General features: G+C 39.8%; 1 protein-coding gene across 7 annotated transcripts in view; it reads right to left on the reverse strand.

Annotated features, from left to right (window-relative positions):
- Window positions 1-19,605, reverse strand: part of HDAC7 (histone deacetylase 7) — a 257,378-nt gene that overhangs the window by 171,957 nt on the left and 65,816 nt on the right. Inside the window, exon 1 of one of the 7 annotated variants that reach the window (XM_058173333.1) lies at window positions 5,126-5,168. The exons of the other annotated variants lie outside the window; for them this stretch is intronic. Coding sequence (XP_058029316.1) covers window positions 5,126-5,153 — 28 coding nt within the window. The 5' untranslated portion in view covers window positions 5,154-5,168. Of the gene's footprint in view, window positions 1-5,125; window positions 5,169-19,605 lie in introns of those variants that run through there. 7 annotated transcript variants of the gene reach the window in all.

Raw genomic sequence — 19,605 nt, forward strand, 5'->3', positions numbered from 1 at the left:
GGGTTCCCAATCTTGGCAACTTTACAAGTGGACATGGCTGGCTGTGGAATTCTGGGAGTTGAAGTCCATGCATCTTAAAGCTGCCAAGATTGGGTATCCCTGTTCTAGACCACATTAAGCCATAAGCATATTTACAAAGCAGAATAGTGGAATCACACGTCAGACTAAGCTACAATTATTTTTAACGTTGGTTGAACAAGCGGTAAATCCCGCTTCGCTATAGTGTGACAAGTCATAAAGCACAGGTGCCACAAGAGCTAAATACACGCACACAATGTTTTCTTAAAAACAAAAATGGTTTTGGTCAACTCAAGGCAGTGAATATACTGAACTGAATACTCCTGCCTTCTATTTTCCTCACAATACTAATCCCATAAAATGGGTTCAGCTGAGAGATCCCGACTGGTCCAAAGTCACCCAGCCAGCCTGCAGGATGCCTAGAACCCACAGTTTCCTGGTTTCTAAGTAGCAGCTAAGTAGCAGCAAGTTGGTCCTCTTGAATGGGATGGCCATCAATCCCCAGTCACAAAACATAGTCAGGCAGCATGTATTTAAAGAGCTGCCTGGTTTAAAAATCAAGTACCATATTGCAGAAGACCATGGAAACCTTTGAAGTCGCCAATTAATGTTCGGATAGGGAGTGAGTGGCAAGTCTACCAATTTGCTCAACCTTGGGGCGGTGAATCTGGGCTAATTACTTACATGGTTACAAGTATCCATTCAGGAATTATTAGCCTATTCAAATTTTATGTTAATCCATGCCATGTCCTTCCTCTGCTTTTTACAGATGTGGTTGTGGACACTTTACTCAGATATAAATCTGCAAAATTTGAGAAAAAATCCCTTCCTCTTCTGAACCTGCAGCAGGCTTTTGACAAATGCATAGGTTTCCTCTGCAAGCAATTCTGATGCAAAGGAGCTCAAAACCATTCAGGTCCCAGTAAAAATAGCAAAATAAAATAAAATAATAAATAAAAATTTAAAGGGCCATTCTGCCTCTGCCTTTACTATGTAGAATAGCAGTGTTCCCAGACTGATGGGTTGGTCTGATTCTACAACATTCAGCATACCCAACTAGAGTGACTGATGACAGGGCAGCAGAGCACCACCAGGCTGCAGAGAATAACATAGAGAAAGATGGAAATGGTTTCTCTCTGCTCCTGACAGGAGCAGTTAAGATGACTGTAGCAATGGAGGCTTTTTAAAATCAATAACAATTGCACTGATTGGCAGCAGCTCTCCATATTTCCAGGCAAGCTGCCCTATGACCTGTAATCCTTCCACTTCTGTGAGTGATGCTGTTTATTGGTGCCAGATACAGGTCTGAGATGAAACTGTCCCACTAGGCCAAAGCAGCAATGAGCCGCCCAGCTAAATCTTGAAATTGAAAGCAATGCAGCTGTCAAGCAAAATCTTATTTCCTGCCTCCTCTTCTGGGCAAATAACATGTCTCAATCCGTTCTTACTGCATCTTCTTTCTAACAATTCAAGGAACTATTCTTCCAGCTAACTTAAATACAGGAGCTTTCCCAGGCTACTGAATGACACTTCCCTTTTCCAAAGAAGGAACAGCTGTCAAGAAACGCAATGACTCTTCCCTGCAAATGGGGCAGATTAGCCAAGAATATGCTTTGCTTGTTGGCTTCTTCTGCAACATCCTCCATTATAAGAAGATAATTGAGATGAGAAAAACAAAAATCAGTTGCCAACAGAGAACCTCTGTGGATACCCTAGAAAAGCTACCTGACTTTTTCATGGACTCCAGAAATGCCCCCTTTTCTCTAAATGAGCAAACAGCAATTTAGAGCCCAGGTACGGTTTTTGAGAGGACAGAAACCAGAACAGGTCTTCATGTTTGGCAGAGTAACAGTATCTTTATCCTTTCCTTTTCCTACTAGTAGATAGACACATCCTAGGAATTAGGTCCTCTGCATGGCATCCAGAGGTACCATCTTCTGTTATCGCCCCGGGCATCCATAACCTCAGAGTTTCTCATTTATACAAATACATGAGATACTAATTTTCAAATAAATACATGGACAGCTAGCATGCTACAAAGCAAGGAACCTGCCTCAAGCATTGTATTTGCAATAAATGATGAGTGGCTACATAATCTAACGCTTTGTTCAGAAATGTGTCTACATGCCCAGGAAAAAAAGAACAAACTTGGTCTGATGTATTTATGTAGAGGTGTGTGTGTGTGTGTGTGTGTGTGTGTGTGTGTGTGTGTGTGTGTGTGTATACAACACTTGCACGTGCATACACACACAGAGCTCATGTAGTGTCTAGAAAAATGATAAAAACTCTTAACAACAATAGAAAGGAGCTCGAATAAATATGCAACTAAATGTGCAATCTTGCAATAGCTTTAAGTTAACTCTCTTCTCCAAGTGAAGAATGTGCATCTGGAATTGAACAAGAAACACATAAAACATTGCCTTTTAATTTTTAAAACTTTTGATATTGATGAGAATGGGTTGGGAATTGACTGTGCAGTCTTTCAGATTGGCAGAAGAAGAATCACAGTATTTAAGGCTTATCCATGAATGGGTTTTAATTTCTGAACTACTGAAAAATGCCTGGGTTGGACTCTTTCTCCTGGATTAGTTAGTTTCCAGCTGTCATGTGGTTTGTTTTTAATACAAAGAAAACATTAAAAAATAGCAGCTCTTTCCTGTAGACTGAAGTGATGAAGTGGCAGAATCTAACGATCTTGGTCTCAGTCACATTACTGATCAGTTTTAATGAGCTTCTTGAATGTAATCAAATCCTATGAAGAAAGTTCCACTATGCTGAATTCAAATTCAGTCCAAGTAACTATGTCTAGAATTGACATCCTTAAAAATATGAAGCAATTATCACTTTTCATAACAGATTTTAGATGTACTGTTATAATTAAAATTATTTCAAGAAGGTTACTTGTTAGTTTTTAGAATAGAAAACTTCCAAGGCAGCTTACATAAAAACCGTAATATACAAAACTTCAGTTTTAAAAACCACAATCTAAAACTAAAACATAACATGCCATTAAAGCCATAATAACTAAAACAATAGAATGCCACAAATGATTATGTACAACCAAATGCAGCATCAGCAGTGATGGGAATGGATACTGTATTTTTAAATAAAATAATCCTTACTAAAATTTAAAAAAACAGCAATATTTCAACAATAAACCACAATGGCAATTCTGCTTCCTCAAAAGTAAAGGAAAAAGGCTTTAAAAAGACACATGCAACAAAAACCTTACTCAAATCAACCAGCTATTGTGGTCACATCTACTAGGTACTGTAATTTGAGAACATCGGGATTCCCCATCTTTTATGGACCTGGGGTGGCGGCAGGGGAGGGGGGGCAGGTAGGATGTTTCAAACGATGAAATATGTGTTGCAATGTTGCAAACATTGCTTGCCTTGTATGGAGAGTGAGGAAGTTGTCCTTGACAGGGATGTACAGGAATCCTTACCTAGGCAAAAGGGACTGAAGATTTTTTTTTTAAAAAAAATCCAAAGATAACATTAGAAAGCAACTCAACTCTGTGAGGTGAGCTAGGCTAAAAAGAGAGTGATTGGCCTTAAAATACCCAGCTGGCTTTCATGCCTAAGGTGGGACTAGAACATAAAGTCTCCTGATTTCTAAGTTAGCACCTTAACCATTGGGCCAAACTGGTATCTTGTACACTCATTGCAACATTGCAAAAAAAATGTATATAAGGGGCAGTGATGGGTTGCCCCCAGTTCGGACCAGTTCGCAAGAATCGATAGTAAAACAGGGCAGGAGGCTCCGCCCACTGACCCAGATGTCATCAAGAAGTTTCTGCACATGCGCAGAAGTGCGCACCTGCAAGTGAATCTAGAACTGGAAGTGGGGTCGAAGCAGGATTTCACCTGCTATTCCTATCCTAGAGCTGGAACTACCATTCATGCATAACAACAACTCCAGCAAAGCACCCATTGAAGTTTTTGTGTCAGGAGATGACCACTTCAGTGGCCTTGCACACCCCTGGTGTTTCCAAGAAGAAATAAACCAATGGCTGGGGAAACACAAAGCAAGGATTCGGTTTAGGGGTTCTATAAAGATGAGAAGAAAAGTAGCCCTTAAGCAACTGGAACCCCAAGTAGATCAAAACCAGAATGAAGCAAAGTGGCCTGCAGCACAGATGTGGCCTACATTTGATTCTAATAAACAAGAACACGGACTCAGCTGAGTCTGTGCCCAACTGGTCGGCTGAAAAACTGGATCCAAACGTGCCTCCTCCTGACACTCTTCAAGCAGATTGCCACTGCATTCCTTGGCTTAGAGCAGGATGATTTAAAGGAGGTGCAGATTCTATTTTTAGAGAATCAAGGCACGTACAAATAGCCTTTTGCAAAAAAACCAAAACCCTGTACTCTTTGTGATCAAGGAGAGAGACTTGCTTTCAAGGACTTTCCACCAAAATCCTCTGCTTAAAAGAGGCCTGAGATTTTTGAAATTGGATGAAAGCCTTGATGCTTGTGGAGAGTCTTGGAAGTTGTCTTCCAACACATTTGGAAGACACGAGCTTGGGGAAGCCTGAAATATAAAAGGCAAGCTCCACACACACACATGAACACAGACTATACATTAAACATACTCTTCATGCACTGTTCTGCGTTCTGTAATAGGCAGGCAGGCAAACAAACAAGGCAGGCATCGTTTTTAGCTACCAATGACTGTAAGAAGAAGAAAAGGGAGCCTGGAGCCTCTATCATATCACCTTCAATTTGTTTTTAAAAAATATGGTCTATTTAGTCTAGCTGAAAAGATGAAAATACAATAGTCAAGCAGAAAGAGGATATACTAAGTATCTTCAGCTGATGGAAATTCTGTTACTTCTGTTTATTCTCTATGCCCAAACCTGTGAACTTGATAAATACACAGAAAGAACTAGATGTGGATCCCTCATTCCCAGCTTTCCACAATACAGCATTCCCTAACCAAACTATGTGGTAACGATTATTACAAATGTCAGAAGTTGTAGCTAAGACACTGAGCAGTACATCCATGCTACGAATTTTGCTAAATCATGCTCTGATCTATAATATAGAAGGGTGATACCTAGATTACAACAAAATTGTAATCTAGAGGAAAGAAAGTAGTGAACCTGGTGAGGCTGCTGAAGAAGTATTCATCCCTGGTATATCAGATGGGATTTATTAGGTCAATAACAGCTCAAAGGCCTCAAGTTCGCCCATCTACAATAGTGTATTGAAAAGTGTTCTGTATGCCTGAAAGAAAAGAAAAAGAGAAAGCAAAAAGTACAAGAAAAGGAAAAAGGAAACAAAGCAATGGTTTACAATATTCTTCACAGGTTTTATAAGTAAGATTATATTTTTATCTCTCTATCTAAAGTTACATCACAATATTCTTCTTTCTATAATTTATCCTTTCTAATCATAAATCACAAATTCATTTTTCACTTATACAAAAAGCCTGTAAGAGGTTTTGTCAGTGATAAATGTCAATCGTGTCTTTTCTCTAATCAAAGAAATTAGTTTACCCATTTCAGTAAGATCTGTCAATTTTACTAGCTGTTTTTTCCATCTGTGTGCATACAATAATATTCAGTTCATGTTTTTTCCTGCTTCCCATATAAATTTAGGTACTGTATATGTTTCTGCCATTTGCCACAATTCAGACAAAGATTTGTAATTGTATAGACAGAGTATCCTCAACGACGTTCATGCACTCATACTTCAAACCATCATTTTGCCCCTGGCTTCTCTATTATCTCTGCTCAAGGCCCACTCACTTTCCCTTTATAATATATTTTTATCTTTTGGCTGAGGATGTTTTACATACAGCATTGATAATCCTACCTCAGCAAATTTTGCCAGATCCTTTGGCTTGAGAGAAAGCAAGGATTTTCCTTTCCATTAAATACTCACTTGCTTCCCACAGCACACTTCGATAGTTTAATGTGAATGTGAAAGTTGCATTCATAATTACCAGAGCAGAACGAATCACACACACACACACACACACACACACACAATTACTTTCCTGAGTATGATGTAGCAGAGAATATTTCACAATAGTTCGGTATGCAGAAATTAAATGCAGAGAAATCTCCTTGCAATTATTCTTATTTCTACATGCATTGATTTAATGAAGAAACAAATCACTTATGCATTCGGAGAAAGTGGAATAACACTCATACATCTCCCATCCTTCATAGTTTCAAGAAATATTTCTATATCATGCTGTGATAGTCAAGAAAGTAGAGCAGTTATGACTTTAGGTTCTTTCCCAGACTGAGTAGACACACTATTTATTCGTCTTTGATTTGATAGCAAATTATACTGACATGAAATTTACTGTCCCTGCAGCCAGTGCTGATGCTGTTTTGGGTTTTCAGACTTCCAGGTCCCTCTTTTTATGATGGAAGCATTAAAGATTTTTACCCCGTGCCTTACAGCAGGACTTCTTGGTTCAAGGCTCATTTTTTAAAGAACACCAGATGGGGATACTGCTGCTAGAAAAAGGGGTGACCTAAGATCTAAGATTCTTTTGCTAGCTAGCATGGTTGAGAAAAATATTGTGCTATCTTGATTGGGGAATACAAATTGATTCACTTTATGACACATTCTGTAACTTCCCAGCTCTAACAACAGTATCAACAGTAGAGACCTTCAAATTTCTAGGTTCTGCCATATCACAAGATCTAAAATGGACAGCTAACATCAAAAACGTCATCAAAAAAGCACAACAAAGAATGTTCTTTCTGCGCCAACTCAGTAAGCTCAAACTGCCCAAGGAGCTGCTGGTCCAGTTCTACAGAGGAATTATGGAGTCTGTCATTTGCACCTCGATAACTGTCTGGTTTGGTTCTGTAACCCAACAAGACAGACACAGACTGTTCAGAGGATAATTAGAACTGCAGAAAAAACAATGGCTACCAACCTGCTTTCCATTGAGGACCTGAATACTGCATAAGTCAAAAAGAGGGCTGTGTAAATATTTACAGATCCCTTACATCCTGGATATAAACTGTTTCAATTCCTACCCTCAAAACAATGCTATAAAGCATTGCACACCAGAACAACTAGACACAAGAACAGTTTTTTCCTGAATGCCATCACTCTGCTAAACAAATAATTCCCTCAACACTGTCAAACTATTTACTAAATCTGCACTACTATTAATCTTCTCATTGTTCTCATCATCCATCTCCTTCCACTTATGACTGTATGACTGTAACTTTGTTGATTGTATCCTTACGATTTATATTGATATTTTTTTTTCAAAAAAGTTTTATTTTGACATTCTTATCCAATAACATATCCAATAACATATTTAATGTACCATCATATACAATTAATCGGGTCTGCCCGGTCACCACCCCCTTCCTTTTCCTTTTACTCTCCTTCTCTACCTTCTTCTACTTTCCATAACCATCCTCCCCCTCTCTTATCTACATCCTCTCCTCTTTCCTCCCTACTCCTTTCTTCTCCCTCTTCCCCTCTTCCTTCCTTTCCTCCTCCTCCTCTTCTCTTTCCTCCTTCTCTCTTCCACTCCTTCTTTCCCTTCATTCTAAAGTAGTAGCCAGGCAGGTCCGATCTTACATTAATTATACATCTTCAATCATCTTTGTACATTAACTATCAATCCATTTTCTGCCCCTCCCCTCCCTTCCCTTCCTCCCCACCCCCAGGACTTCCGAGAACCGAGTACAGGGTATAAAACTAACAACAAAATTAAAATCTAGCACAAATCATAATCCATAGTCATTCCTTAAAACCTCCACTCCTTCCAAAGACAAAGAAGATACTTTTCTTCCACTCCATTATATATCAGACCATTCCACTCCTAGAGTTCTCAAAGTTTCCGATTGAGTTAGTGTTTATTCTTGAATAAAGTACATAGTTTTAATATCCAACCTTCATCAATCAATATCAAAACAACGTTCCATCTTCCAATATTCACCAAGGGTTCTTCTAAAATGTCTTTCTTCCCTTAGCAGTCTCTCAAAAATAGTTCATATTTCCAGCTTAGTTTCTTTAATTTTTCTGTCCAACCTTCAGGGGTAAGCAATAGTCCATCTTTTCACATCTTTAACATTTATATATACAACAAATAATATTACAAATATCCAAAGTGTCAATTGTAGTAATTAAAATCTTCACTTTACCTTACTTATATCAAATAACATTATTAAAATTACACCTATAACTTATCCAAAATATATCTATTATAACAATTACATTCTAATTAACATTAAATATGATATTTAATCCAAATTCCTAAATTTTACTATCTATCCTCCAAAATTAAACAATATTCCATCTTCCTATTCCTTTATACCTTTAATATATCATATAGTACCCCTAAAATTACACATTTATATCCACAATAAATCATTTACAAAAATTAACCATAATCATATGTAATAAAGTTAAACATTCTCCCTCCCCTTCTTCTATCTTACACATTTTCGACCATCTATTCACCATTCAACTTAACATCTGTTAACAAAGAATTCCCAATCTTTAATACATTAGTATAAAAATCTCGTGTTTTACAAATTGTGTTGAGAAAATACTTTCTTCCTTTATAATTCAGCATTAAACCTACTGGAACCTCCCATCTAAAATATATCTGATGTTTCTTAAGCTCATCCACCAGAAAGGCAAATTCTTTTCTCTTTCTTAACATTTTAGGAGGAATTTCCTTCATCATTATTATATCTTGTCCTAATATTTGAAATTTATTTTTATAAAATGCTCGCAAAATTCCATACCTAATCCTCTTATTTGTAAAATAAATAACCACATCTCTCGGTAAACACTTCTGCCTTGCCCACCAAGAATTAACACGATAAATTTTTTCAATATTAACTTCAAAATCTTCTGGTTCCATTCCCTCCATCTGAGCAAAGGCCTGAATAAAAATCTCTTTCAAATTTTCCTCTTTAGATTCTCTTAAGCCCTTACCCTTATAGCATATTCCATTAATTTATATTGTAATATAACCCTTTCTTCCTCTGCCTTATCAACCTTAACCTGAATATCATCTATTTTATTTTCTAAATTCAAATTAATTTGAACTTCATCTATTTTCCTTTGCAAATCTAAATTAATTTGGTTAAATTCATTCAGTCTTTCTTCTGTCTGTGTACTAGATAACAATAATGGAGTAATTGATTCCTTTAATTTTTTCATCTCCTTACTCTGCTCTTCCACCAAATCTTTAAAATCCAGTATTTCTTTCTCCATTTCATTAAATTTTTGATCTATTTCTGAAAGATGAGCCTCCATAAGCTCCTGTAAAAAATTCCTTAGACTTTCTTTAATATCCTCTCTCAATTTCCGTACCTGAAGTGAAGATATTTCCAATATTTTAGAAGTGGTTAAATCTCTTTGCTTAAAAGCCATTTTTAGACTAAATAAAAACAAGAAGAGGAAAAAAAAAGGGGGAATAAAAGAAAAAACCCAATAAATTTTTCTTCTTAAACACTGTAAGAAAAGATAATAAAAAAGAATAGATTTTTAAAAAGAATTCCATTTAGAAAAAAATCTTGTTATTTTCTTCTTAGAGGTTCCACGCCAGCAATTGTAATCAGCATTTCCTTAGCTTTCACTTTCAAAACACAAAACGCCATCTTTCTTCATCTCCACTCTTCAAATAACTTCTCTGTCAGGGAGTTAAAATCATCTTACAAACGAATGCCAGCCCTCCTGCTTTCGATTCTTTCCGTGTTGACAATTTATCAGTAATCCTCTTCAGTCACGGAGATGGACGCTGCGTTTTGCTCTGCTTTTGCAGAGGCGTTCTGGATTCTGGAGCTTTTTTTGAACTATAGAAGGAGCGTTCCCATCAAACCACCAGAAATCATTCTGGGGCTTTTCTTGGGGGCTCAACTTCAGTTCAAATGCTCATCTCCCCCTCCATGCCCGAGGGTAGAGATTTACAAGCTGTTGACAGCAGATTAACGCTGTCTAAACAGCTCTCACAGAATCACAAATAACGGGCGAACTGAGATTGTCTGCCATTTAGCGCAGCGGCGCCACCCGGAAGTCCCCGATTTATATTGATATTGAGTGTTTCCTGATTGCTTATTTGTAGCCTATGACTATCATTAAGTATTGTATCATTGTTAAATTTGTACCCTATGACTATCATTAAGTGTTGTAAGTATTGTACAGAACACTTGTATGAAGGTATCTTTTCTTTTATGTACACTGAGAACATATGCACCAAGACAAATTCCTTGTGTGTCCAATCACACTTGGCCAATAAAAAAATCTATTCTATCCTATTCTAACCAATGGGCTGGGGCATGTGTGTGGAGGGGAGGGACACAAATAAAAAGAATGCCCAGTTGAAAAATGTATACTAGTCAACATTCAGTCCTGCCCTAAGAAATGGCAGAGACAGGGCAAAACACTCTTTTTTTCATCAGAGACAAGGTTAATGGACAATTATACAGTCAACATTTTAAATCAGAGGTGCCCAGAGGCCGGTTCTGGCCCATGCTTAGATCTGGCCTGTAGGGCCGCCCTGGAAACAGTGAAGGACCAGCCCATGGTACCTCTGCCAGTGAAAATAGAGCTCAGGAGGGCCACGGACGGCCCTTGCGAGCTCCATTTTCAATGGTAGAGGGTTGCAGGAGGCTGCCGCAGCCAAAAATAGAGCTCAGGAGGCTGTTTTTGCCGGCAGAGCACTTGGACTGCCACAGACGCCCTTGACACGAGTGACATTGAGCTGGCCATGGCCACCCATGGCCATACCCACCCCAGTCCCCCGAGGTCAAACACAACCCTGATGCGACCCTCAATGAAATTAAGTTTGACACCCTTGTTTTAAATATTGATCCCATTTAGGTTCAGTCTAAATTAGCGATTGTCCCTCTTGTGCATTGATCATAGATGCTCTGGTTTGCAATGTTGCCAGGCAAAGCCTTTGAGGAGATATGGTGGGACCAGCTGTAATCAGACTTCAACCTTGGAGGAACCACGTTGTTTCAATTTGATGTTTTGCCAAGATCATGGTGGGTCAGGGAAGGCGCCAGGTGCAAGAAGTGGTAGCTTAAGGATGAAGCTTAGTTTTGACTCATTCCTCGGTTGCCCTGTTTTGAGAAGGTCTGTGCATACAAGTACCAATCTACATCTGATGGGCTACCAGTCAGAGTCTAAATCTACCTGTCTAAGACTGCTTTTAAAGGATTTGTTATTTTAAACAATGCAAAACCAGGAAATCTTAACTCCTTTGCTGCTAATTATCCATCAGTTTCTTGATATATCCTGATCTAACCCTCTTCTGATTCCAAAGAGAGCATGGACAGGAGTAACTTAGCCATTGGATAAGTATGAGGGGTCCTTGGTGCTCTCTGGGCTTGCTTGTTTTCTCATAGATGTTTCATTACCCAAACTAGGTAATATCATCAGTGCTCAAGGCTAAGTAGAGCAAAGGCAAAGGCATAATGTGCCTTTTTTGCACCGGGATTTATGAGGCAAAGTAGATTTTTGCTGATGTTAGGCAAACCTAGGAAGGTTTCTCAGAAAAACAACAACAACATGCAAGCAGCAGATCCATGGCTCAGATAGCAGCCATGATTTTGCCACTTCTCGTGGCATTCCTTTCTCTTCTTTCAGCCCTGCTCTTAAAGATGTACAAATAGTTCAAGTTTCCTAAAAATACACAATTTTGATTTTAGGAACATGTTACAGTTTGCATTGAGTGGTTTACATTGATGGTTACTGCTACAGGATTGCATTGGATAATCCTGACACTTTCAAATTATTGCAGTGTTTAGCTGTGAATTGCTTAACTCCCTAAAGCAATAAAAAATATTCATGAATGAAGGGGGTAGTGATGGGGGGAAAAAGTGACTACAAACCTATATTTCTATATAAGTATTTATAAGTAAACCTATATGTACATACAAACGTATTTACATATAAGATAATAATTGGGTGTGTCAAGACCATGTCAGCCTGCTGGCTTCTCATACTGAGCCATATTGCCCCATCAGCCTTACAACAACCAGATGCACTTCTCAGAGTGTACAAGGAAAAGCTGTCAGTAACCTACAATAGTAATAGGTAAAGGTAAAGGTTCCCCTCGCACATATGTGCTAGACGTTCCCAACTCTAGGGGGCAGTGCTCATCTCCGTTTCAAAGCCGAAGAGCCAGCGCTGTCAGAAGACGTCTCCGTGGTCATGTGGCCGGCATGACTCAACACCAAAGGCGCACAGAATGCTGTTACCTTCCCAGCAAAGGTGGTCCCTATTTTTTCTACTTGCATTTTTTACGTGCTTTCAAACTACTAGGTTGGCAGAAGCTGGGACAAGTAACGGGACTAGGTTGGCAGAAGCTGGGACAAGTTACGCGGCACTAGGGATTCGAACTGCTGAACTGCTGACTTTCGATCGACAAGCTCAGCGTCTTATCCACTAAGCCACCACGTCCCTACAATAGTAATAGTAGCCCACAAAAAACAATAACCACAGAGTGCCAGTGCACTCTGATATGCCATACTTATCAATTGGAAAGTTTAAATCCGGGGATGGCGGGGTGGGGGGGACAGGACCCATGATACTTGCACAGCAGCTACACTAACCTTGATGTAATATCCCAGTGGAAAATAAACTATCAAAAATCCACATTCTGGAAAAATTTATCAGACCTGTCACAAAATTAATGGGTTTAAATACCACCCATCTGTACTGGAAAACTCTGAATAGGATCTGCACCTTGCATTATCTGCCAAGACTCTCAATTTAAATGGGGCAGAGTATCCCTCCCTAAATGTGACTGTGGTGCTCCTTTTTTTTTTTTTTTTCCAGATCTAAGGCCTATTTTTTTTCCAGATCCATTTCATCAGATTTGGATCAGTTTTGCTTTTCAGATCCCCTATGAGGGACCCGTCTTCAAAATCAGTAACTAAATGAGGCCAGAGCAAAACTTAAATTCAGTGCAACGTCAAGTATACTCAAACCTAAATAAGGTGAAAGTCAGTTAAGGAGATTGTTTTCCACCTACTGAATCAGCTTTCTTTCTGTTAGATTAAATGTTGCAAATGGGGGAACAAATTTTGGAAAGAGTTTCGAGGAGCACAACCGGAGCTCATGGGTGCTGCAAGCTTCCCTGGGGCTTCAGAAGAGGAACCTCTCCTTTAAGATACTGTCATTTCAAACACCTGTCCTAGATCACCTTTAATCCTTCTTAGTCTGAAAGAAGAAAAGTTGACAGAGTCTGGAAAACTGGGGACAGAGCTACTGTTGCGTCCTTCACTTAAGATGGCTGCTTCATTCTGCCATTCCTTCTGCTGGCCAGGATCAACTCACACACACTACTTACTCAAATGGCTTCAAAGTGGTAGTGGAACAAGGCAACCAAAATTTCAAATTTCTTCAGTTCCTGAGGATGAAAGTCAGGGGCATAGAAAGTCAACAGCAAGAGGAGTCAACTAGCAAAAACAGGAACATTTAACAGTAATCTCAAGCTACAGTTGGCTTACTATTGAAATCTGCTCATCGTTCTAAATTACAATATAAATTATACACAGTCTGCAACTCAGTAATGTACAATTCTCTCTCTCTCTCTCTCTCCCTTTCTCCTCCCCTCTCTCTCTCACACACATACACATTCTTTCTCACACGCACACACAAAAATAAATTTCTAAGCAATTTGACAAAACTACCTAAAAAACTTTTCTCCAGGAAATTTGACATTTGCTTATTTCTCAACTTATTTTCTACAAAACTTCTGCTCCCTAATTTCTAAATCTGGCCAACTATCAGATTCTGGCAGGGTTTGCATACTGCACTTGGCTATCATGTGATGGGTGGTTTTTGGCTTCATGTGCTGTGAGAAGCCCAGCCAAATGTGGTTTATTCAATAAATTGTGGTTAGACAAGCCATGACTTAATAAGATATGTGAACCCAGATCTGTAGATATCAAAATCTCTAGACGAAAACACAGAGTTCTTTCCCATTCCCTGTGAACAGTTTATCTTGGAATGAAAAATGAAGTCACAGGTCCTGTGTCTTAACAGTCTGTTCCAAAATGCTTAATGAAAACCAAAGCTTTGGGGTTTTGCTTTATAGTTGAGGCTACTTCTTAATCGTTATCGCTTTTAGCAAGCAATCTTCAGATTGGCGACCCGGGTGATAATTTTGGCTCAGAAACCTGAGAAGTTACTATTGCACCAAGTTCTGCAGAAATTTGGGAAAGCAGTGAGAATAACTCTTGAAACATCAGAGTCTTTTCAAGAGTAACTTTTCTGGAGCTTAGAAGAAATAAACATTAACGCAACTTTAAACAAATGACCAAATCTAAAAGAAATAACTCTGAAAAAGCTTCAAAGACCTCCGTCACCACCAGATGCCAAAGGGAAAATGGGTACTTTCCAAGCTCTCCTAAAAGTCAAAAACAGGGGAGGAATGGCATTTCATAAATTTGGGGGCAACTGATATTATTTATTATACAGTTAGGCCTGTATACATGCACAATTTTCCACATGTTACTCTCATAAAAATCATGTTAGGTAAGATGATCAAAGAAATAGCAGTTGGCCCAAGGTCCTTGGTGGAGATTTTAACTTGAATTTCCGAGCTTGACACTGACATTTTAACTACGATACTACCCTGATGTGAAGGAGTTTCACACTGATTTATATTTCATGAGAACGCAAATCCCAATCAGGGCTTGACTTAATGGCCATCTGTAACAAGTAAATACCTTATATGGGGAGAAACAATTCTATGACTTTCTGCAAACATTCCTATGGGAAGGCCCCAAGGAACTGAACGGCCAGCCCTATAAATCTATAATTCTAAATACAAACATGCATAGAACTATACAGTCCTAAGATCGCCTTGTCAAGTGCATAAAGCTGGATCCCTATACGTAAACGAATATAAACTCCTGTAACGAGCATTGATACCAATGCATTTTATTGTTTTGCTTTATTTACAGATTTATATGCTGCCCATTCCCAAATGGGTCTTGCCCCTTACACATTATAGCTAGGAAATGCTGATTTTAACAAACAAACGCATCCTGCACTGGTAGAAGTTTATGAGCTTTAAGCAATGGTTCGCTTTTTATTGATTGCATCAGCATCCTGCCCATCCTCCAACATGCAGAACCATCCTGAGAGGTCAGCTGGGTTCAAAGAAGATGACTGGGGAAAAAAATTATTTTCATAGGAATAGAGGAAGCTGCCAAATAAGCAATCAAGTCTGACATGATTCTAAGATAACACAAATTTAGAAAAGGAGCATTCAGCTGATCTTGGCTGATCCAGGCAACAGGATAGGATCTGGTTTAACACTTGGATGAAAGGCCACCAAGAAAACCCAGAACTGCAGAGTAGACTGAGGAATTGAACAAACATCCTATAAGAAGGCACTGACTAACCACTTCTCTATTTTTGCTCAGAAAAATACACAGACGTGTTCATGATATCATCAAAAGTTGAGTATGACTCAAAGGAGATTTTCTCTTACTAAAAGATGCTAAGACTCAAATCCGGGATCTTTTATTTGCAAAGCAGATGCGTTTCCTAAAGCTTTGAAATATAAAAAAATTAAGAAGTATTCCGGAAAAATGCTTGACATTAGCCCAGTATTTATCATCAAGTCAGTCGCTCATCCCCATTACCCTAATGGATACATGTTTGAATTTTCGTATATGTGTATTATACACATAATGCCATGCTACAAAAAAAGATGTTTCTGCTTTATTTTTAAGCTGCTTGAATTTTTCAGTGCCTCTTGAATTTTTCTTGGTTTGCTTTGAGTGAGCTTCAATAGCTGGTAGTGATTCTGTTCATATTATTCTCCTTCCTTCCTTCCTTCCTTCCTTCCTTTCCTTCTCATCTTTGCTCATTCTGAAGTTTTTGTAATGCCCCACTCCCAAACTAAAAACACACCCCTTCCACGGGTTCTTTTATGAAAGTATGAGAAGCCAGAGAGCCTACAAAACTGTTGAAGAATTGAAGGCAAGACACTCCCATTGTACCCATGGTAGCCCTGGAATTAAACAATTGCAGGAATATTATATGCTTCCCCAGAATATTTCTCCAAAGTGCTCTTTGAAAAAAGATTATGAATGCCTGTTCTCTTCTTTTTCATCAGTCTGAATCAGATGTGGGGGTGGGGAATTAAAATGTTGCCGTCCCCAACTCAAACAAGGTTGACTTGCCAGGTGGGGGAGGTGGCCTGAGACATGCTGACTTGTGTAGATGTATTATTTGGAATATCTTATGGTTTTTATCATCATCATCATCATCTCCTGAGTTTGGAAGAGAAATGGAGGAGTTTCATGCCCTCTATTGCACAATGCTTACACCTACTATGCTGGGAAATCCTTCCTTCTGCTGAGCAAGGACGCAGGGTAGGGCAGGGCGTGTGCATGCCCTGGGATTCACCCACATAAAGTTTGGAACTGTTCTGTGCCATTTCCTTGCAAATACATCATCCTTCAGCAGACAGACAACTACCTGGGTGAAGAGTGCATTGTCCCCTCACCCCCCCCCCGTTTAATAGTCCAAGCAAGACGGGGGGGGGGGAGGGTGAAGCGAGGAGGTGATCAGATGCTGCTGTACCAGAACTCAAGTGATAGATCAGGCATACCCAGCTTCTGCCAGTTTTGTTTGAACTGTGGAGGGCAGGTGCTCTTTGGAGAGTGGCGCATGGGGACACGAAGGATTGAAAGGAGTGCCTGGAGCCAGGCACTTTCAAACTGCAGAACTCAAGAGTACTGCCACAACTTGAGGGGGCTGAGAGAGAGAGGGAGGGAGGGAGGGAGAAAGACAGAGAGAAAGAGAAAGAAAGGGAGAGGGAGGGAGGGAGAGGGAGAGAAAGAGGGAGAGAGAGAGAGGGAGAGACTAAAGACAAGAAGAAGGAAGGAGCTGTTCACTTGAATGCAGTCGATTTTCTATTACTATTAGAACTTGGCCTCTTGATTGCGGATTCTGGATTTTAAAAAAAGACAAATGGGTTCCGGGGCCTGAACAATATGCAAGTTTGCATCTGCCTTAGCCTTCCTTCTTTTAAAACTCCCAATTTCCCATAATTTCTTCAGATACACAAACAGACTCCAAGGTTCTTCACCCACTCTAGAGGGCTCTTGGGCCACAAATGGATGCTGGGGAGCTCATGCAGCTCTCAGAAGGCCCATCTGCACCCCTGGCCGTACACAAATGGAAGGAGCTCCTCTTCACAGACATGTTGCAAATGGAAGCATTCCCTCTGGCAAAGGAAATTCATCTTCAAGGAGACTGAAGCAGAATCTTTCAATCCCACTCCACGAGGGCAACTGGTGACTTGGGGTGGAGGAGAAGTTTGTCCCTTTACAAACTCGCTGCCTCCTTATAGCAATTCTTCAGAGGCACATCAAAGCCAAGGAGAAAATGCTCACTTCCTTTAAAGGAGGCTGCAGCAGCAGGCGTGTGGGGATCCTCCCCCTCTCGCTTGCCAAGGAACGGGGAGAAATGCCTTGCAGATACTGCAGGAGAAAAAGGGCTTCTTCTAAATGTGTTTACGGAAACCCTCAGCAATTTGGGAGCAAATCTCTTGGATATCCCGTGAAAATCTACCGCCCTGTCCCAGACCTTTGCTTTTTTTAAAAAAGTTAACTCCTTCACCAGGTGAATTTTCACCAGCCAACTTTACCGAAATCAAGTGTTGTGCAAAGGATGAATTCCTATTCATACTGCACTACAATCAGGGAAGAGGGTTGACGGAGTAAGTAAGGCAGAGAGAACCTACTGAGCAAGAGGAGAAGATCATTGGAGGTCTGCCTTCGCCAGCAATACCTGTCCCATCCTAGCTTCTTCACCTTAAAATCTAATTAAAATTTTGTGTGGTTTTTAGGAATCGTTTTTATCTCGAGTTTGCATGGTTTTATGACTTATCTGTTTCATGCATTTACTGGTTTCTGTATGCCGCCCAGTCCATTGGAGTTTGACGGCTACACCAAATTTGTATAAAGAAAAAAAAAAGTTATGGGATAATTTAGTGGCCTACCTCACAGGACTGTTGGTAGCTCAGAAATGCCTCAGATTGTTTCCCTCTTGGAAGGGTTTTCTCTCCCACGAAGAAAAGTCTATTTTTCAAATTCAATTTTATCGGGTGTCATACCCCAGACAGAGCCATTTATATTCTTGTGTTGTTCTGATCATGGGCTGTTAGTAGGCACCTGTGTGATCCCAACATAAAGGGTGTGAAAAAATGATATGGAAAGGGAGAAGGGCATGTCGAAGCACTTCCTCTCAAGGTGTAAGTGTAGGTCTTACTTGCCCATATGGGGGGGGGGGGGGAAGGAAGGCGGGAGAAAACATGATGACTTGTCACCCAATACTTATACTTTTGGCACACCCACCCAGCCACGTCTGTTCCTTGTCACCTTTTCCTCTGGTGCTCTGACAGTTCTTTCCCTTGACAACCAAAGGCCAGAAAATGAGAGTCAGTTTCCCCATCTCCTCTTTCTCTCATTAAAAATAGGAAAATGTGATTGTAAAACCACAAAGGCTGGCAAACCAACCCGACTACAGACAGGACGGAGCTGAAAAACACTCGTTCGCAACCAGCCTCTGAGAAGGAACAGGAAGGCGAACTGAGGAGTTCTCACTGTCTTGGTCAGGAAGGGTGCAAGTCACTGGAGGCGGTCACCTGACACAAGGATGCTCCAGCCGCATCATCACTTTCCAAGCTGACCAATTTATTGGACCCTTCAAGGCTAAACTGGTTTGCTGAGCAGGAATGCAGACTGGGCAAGCAGCCATTTTCTCCAAAGTATGGTTAACTTTGCACTTAATTTGACAAATGGGTTGAGGGTAGAGGGTGGAAGGACAAAAATAACAACTGCTATGTAACCTTCAATTCCTGAAAACTGCAATTATCCATGTGCGAACAGCAAATGTGAGCTACAAGCCATTTAGCAGAGCCGTGCAGATATGAATGAGATGGTGAATTAAAATGTAAATATTACACATGTTGGCTTGTAATTGGCAAGAGCAGGACACCCACACCCACAATCACAAAAAATAAAACCAACATATCTGCAGAAACTGATTAAGGTCTCCATCTAAACTCTGATATTAACACTGGTGAAGATGCTATGATTTCACAGAAATGTGAAAATAAGAACTGGCAAGACTTCCAGTTTATGGAAAAGCTATTGGCTGTCTTACTGGGCCAAATATAGTAACAGGAGACAGTCAGCATGATGAAGTAGCAGTGAAAGTGACAGACTGGATGAAGGAGGAATTTAGCTTTCAATCAAGTCTCTAACTTTTTGCCTAACCTATCTCCCCAGGGGTCTAAGAAGAGAAAAGGAGTCTCATTAAAAGTTTAATCCAATTTGGCAGGATATATCTGGAAGACGTTGCTACCCAACTCCTTTATTACCAGACTAGAATGTCATGACAAATATATTATTTATTTCTTAATTCTTCCATTTAAAAAATGATAAAACAACTCAAAACAGCAGAAGCACACAAATAACCCACTCCCCCCCCCAAAAAAAAACTAAAACTAAAAAGGAAGCACTTGGTGGTACTTTATGCTGGTATAGAAACAAAAATATTGCCTGAGTGACTCTAAAATGCTGTTTTAGGAGACCCATTAATG

This window comes from Ahaetulla prasina, chromosome 2, assembly GCF_028640845.1.
Source record: "Ahaetulla prasina isolate Xishuangbanna chromosome 2, ASM2864084v1, whole genome shotgun sequence".
NCBI classification, from domain to species: Eukaryota; Metazoa; Chordata; class Lepidosauria; order Squamata; family Colubridae; genus Ahaetulla; species Ahaetulla prasina.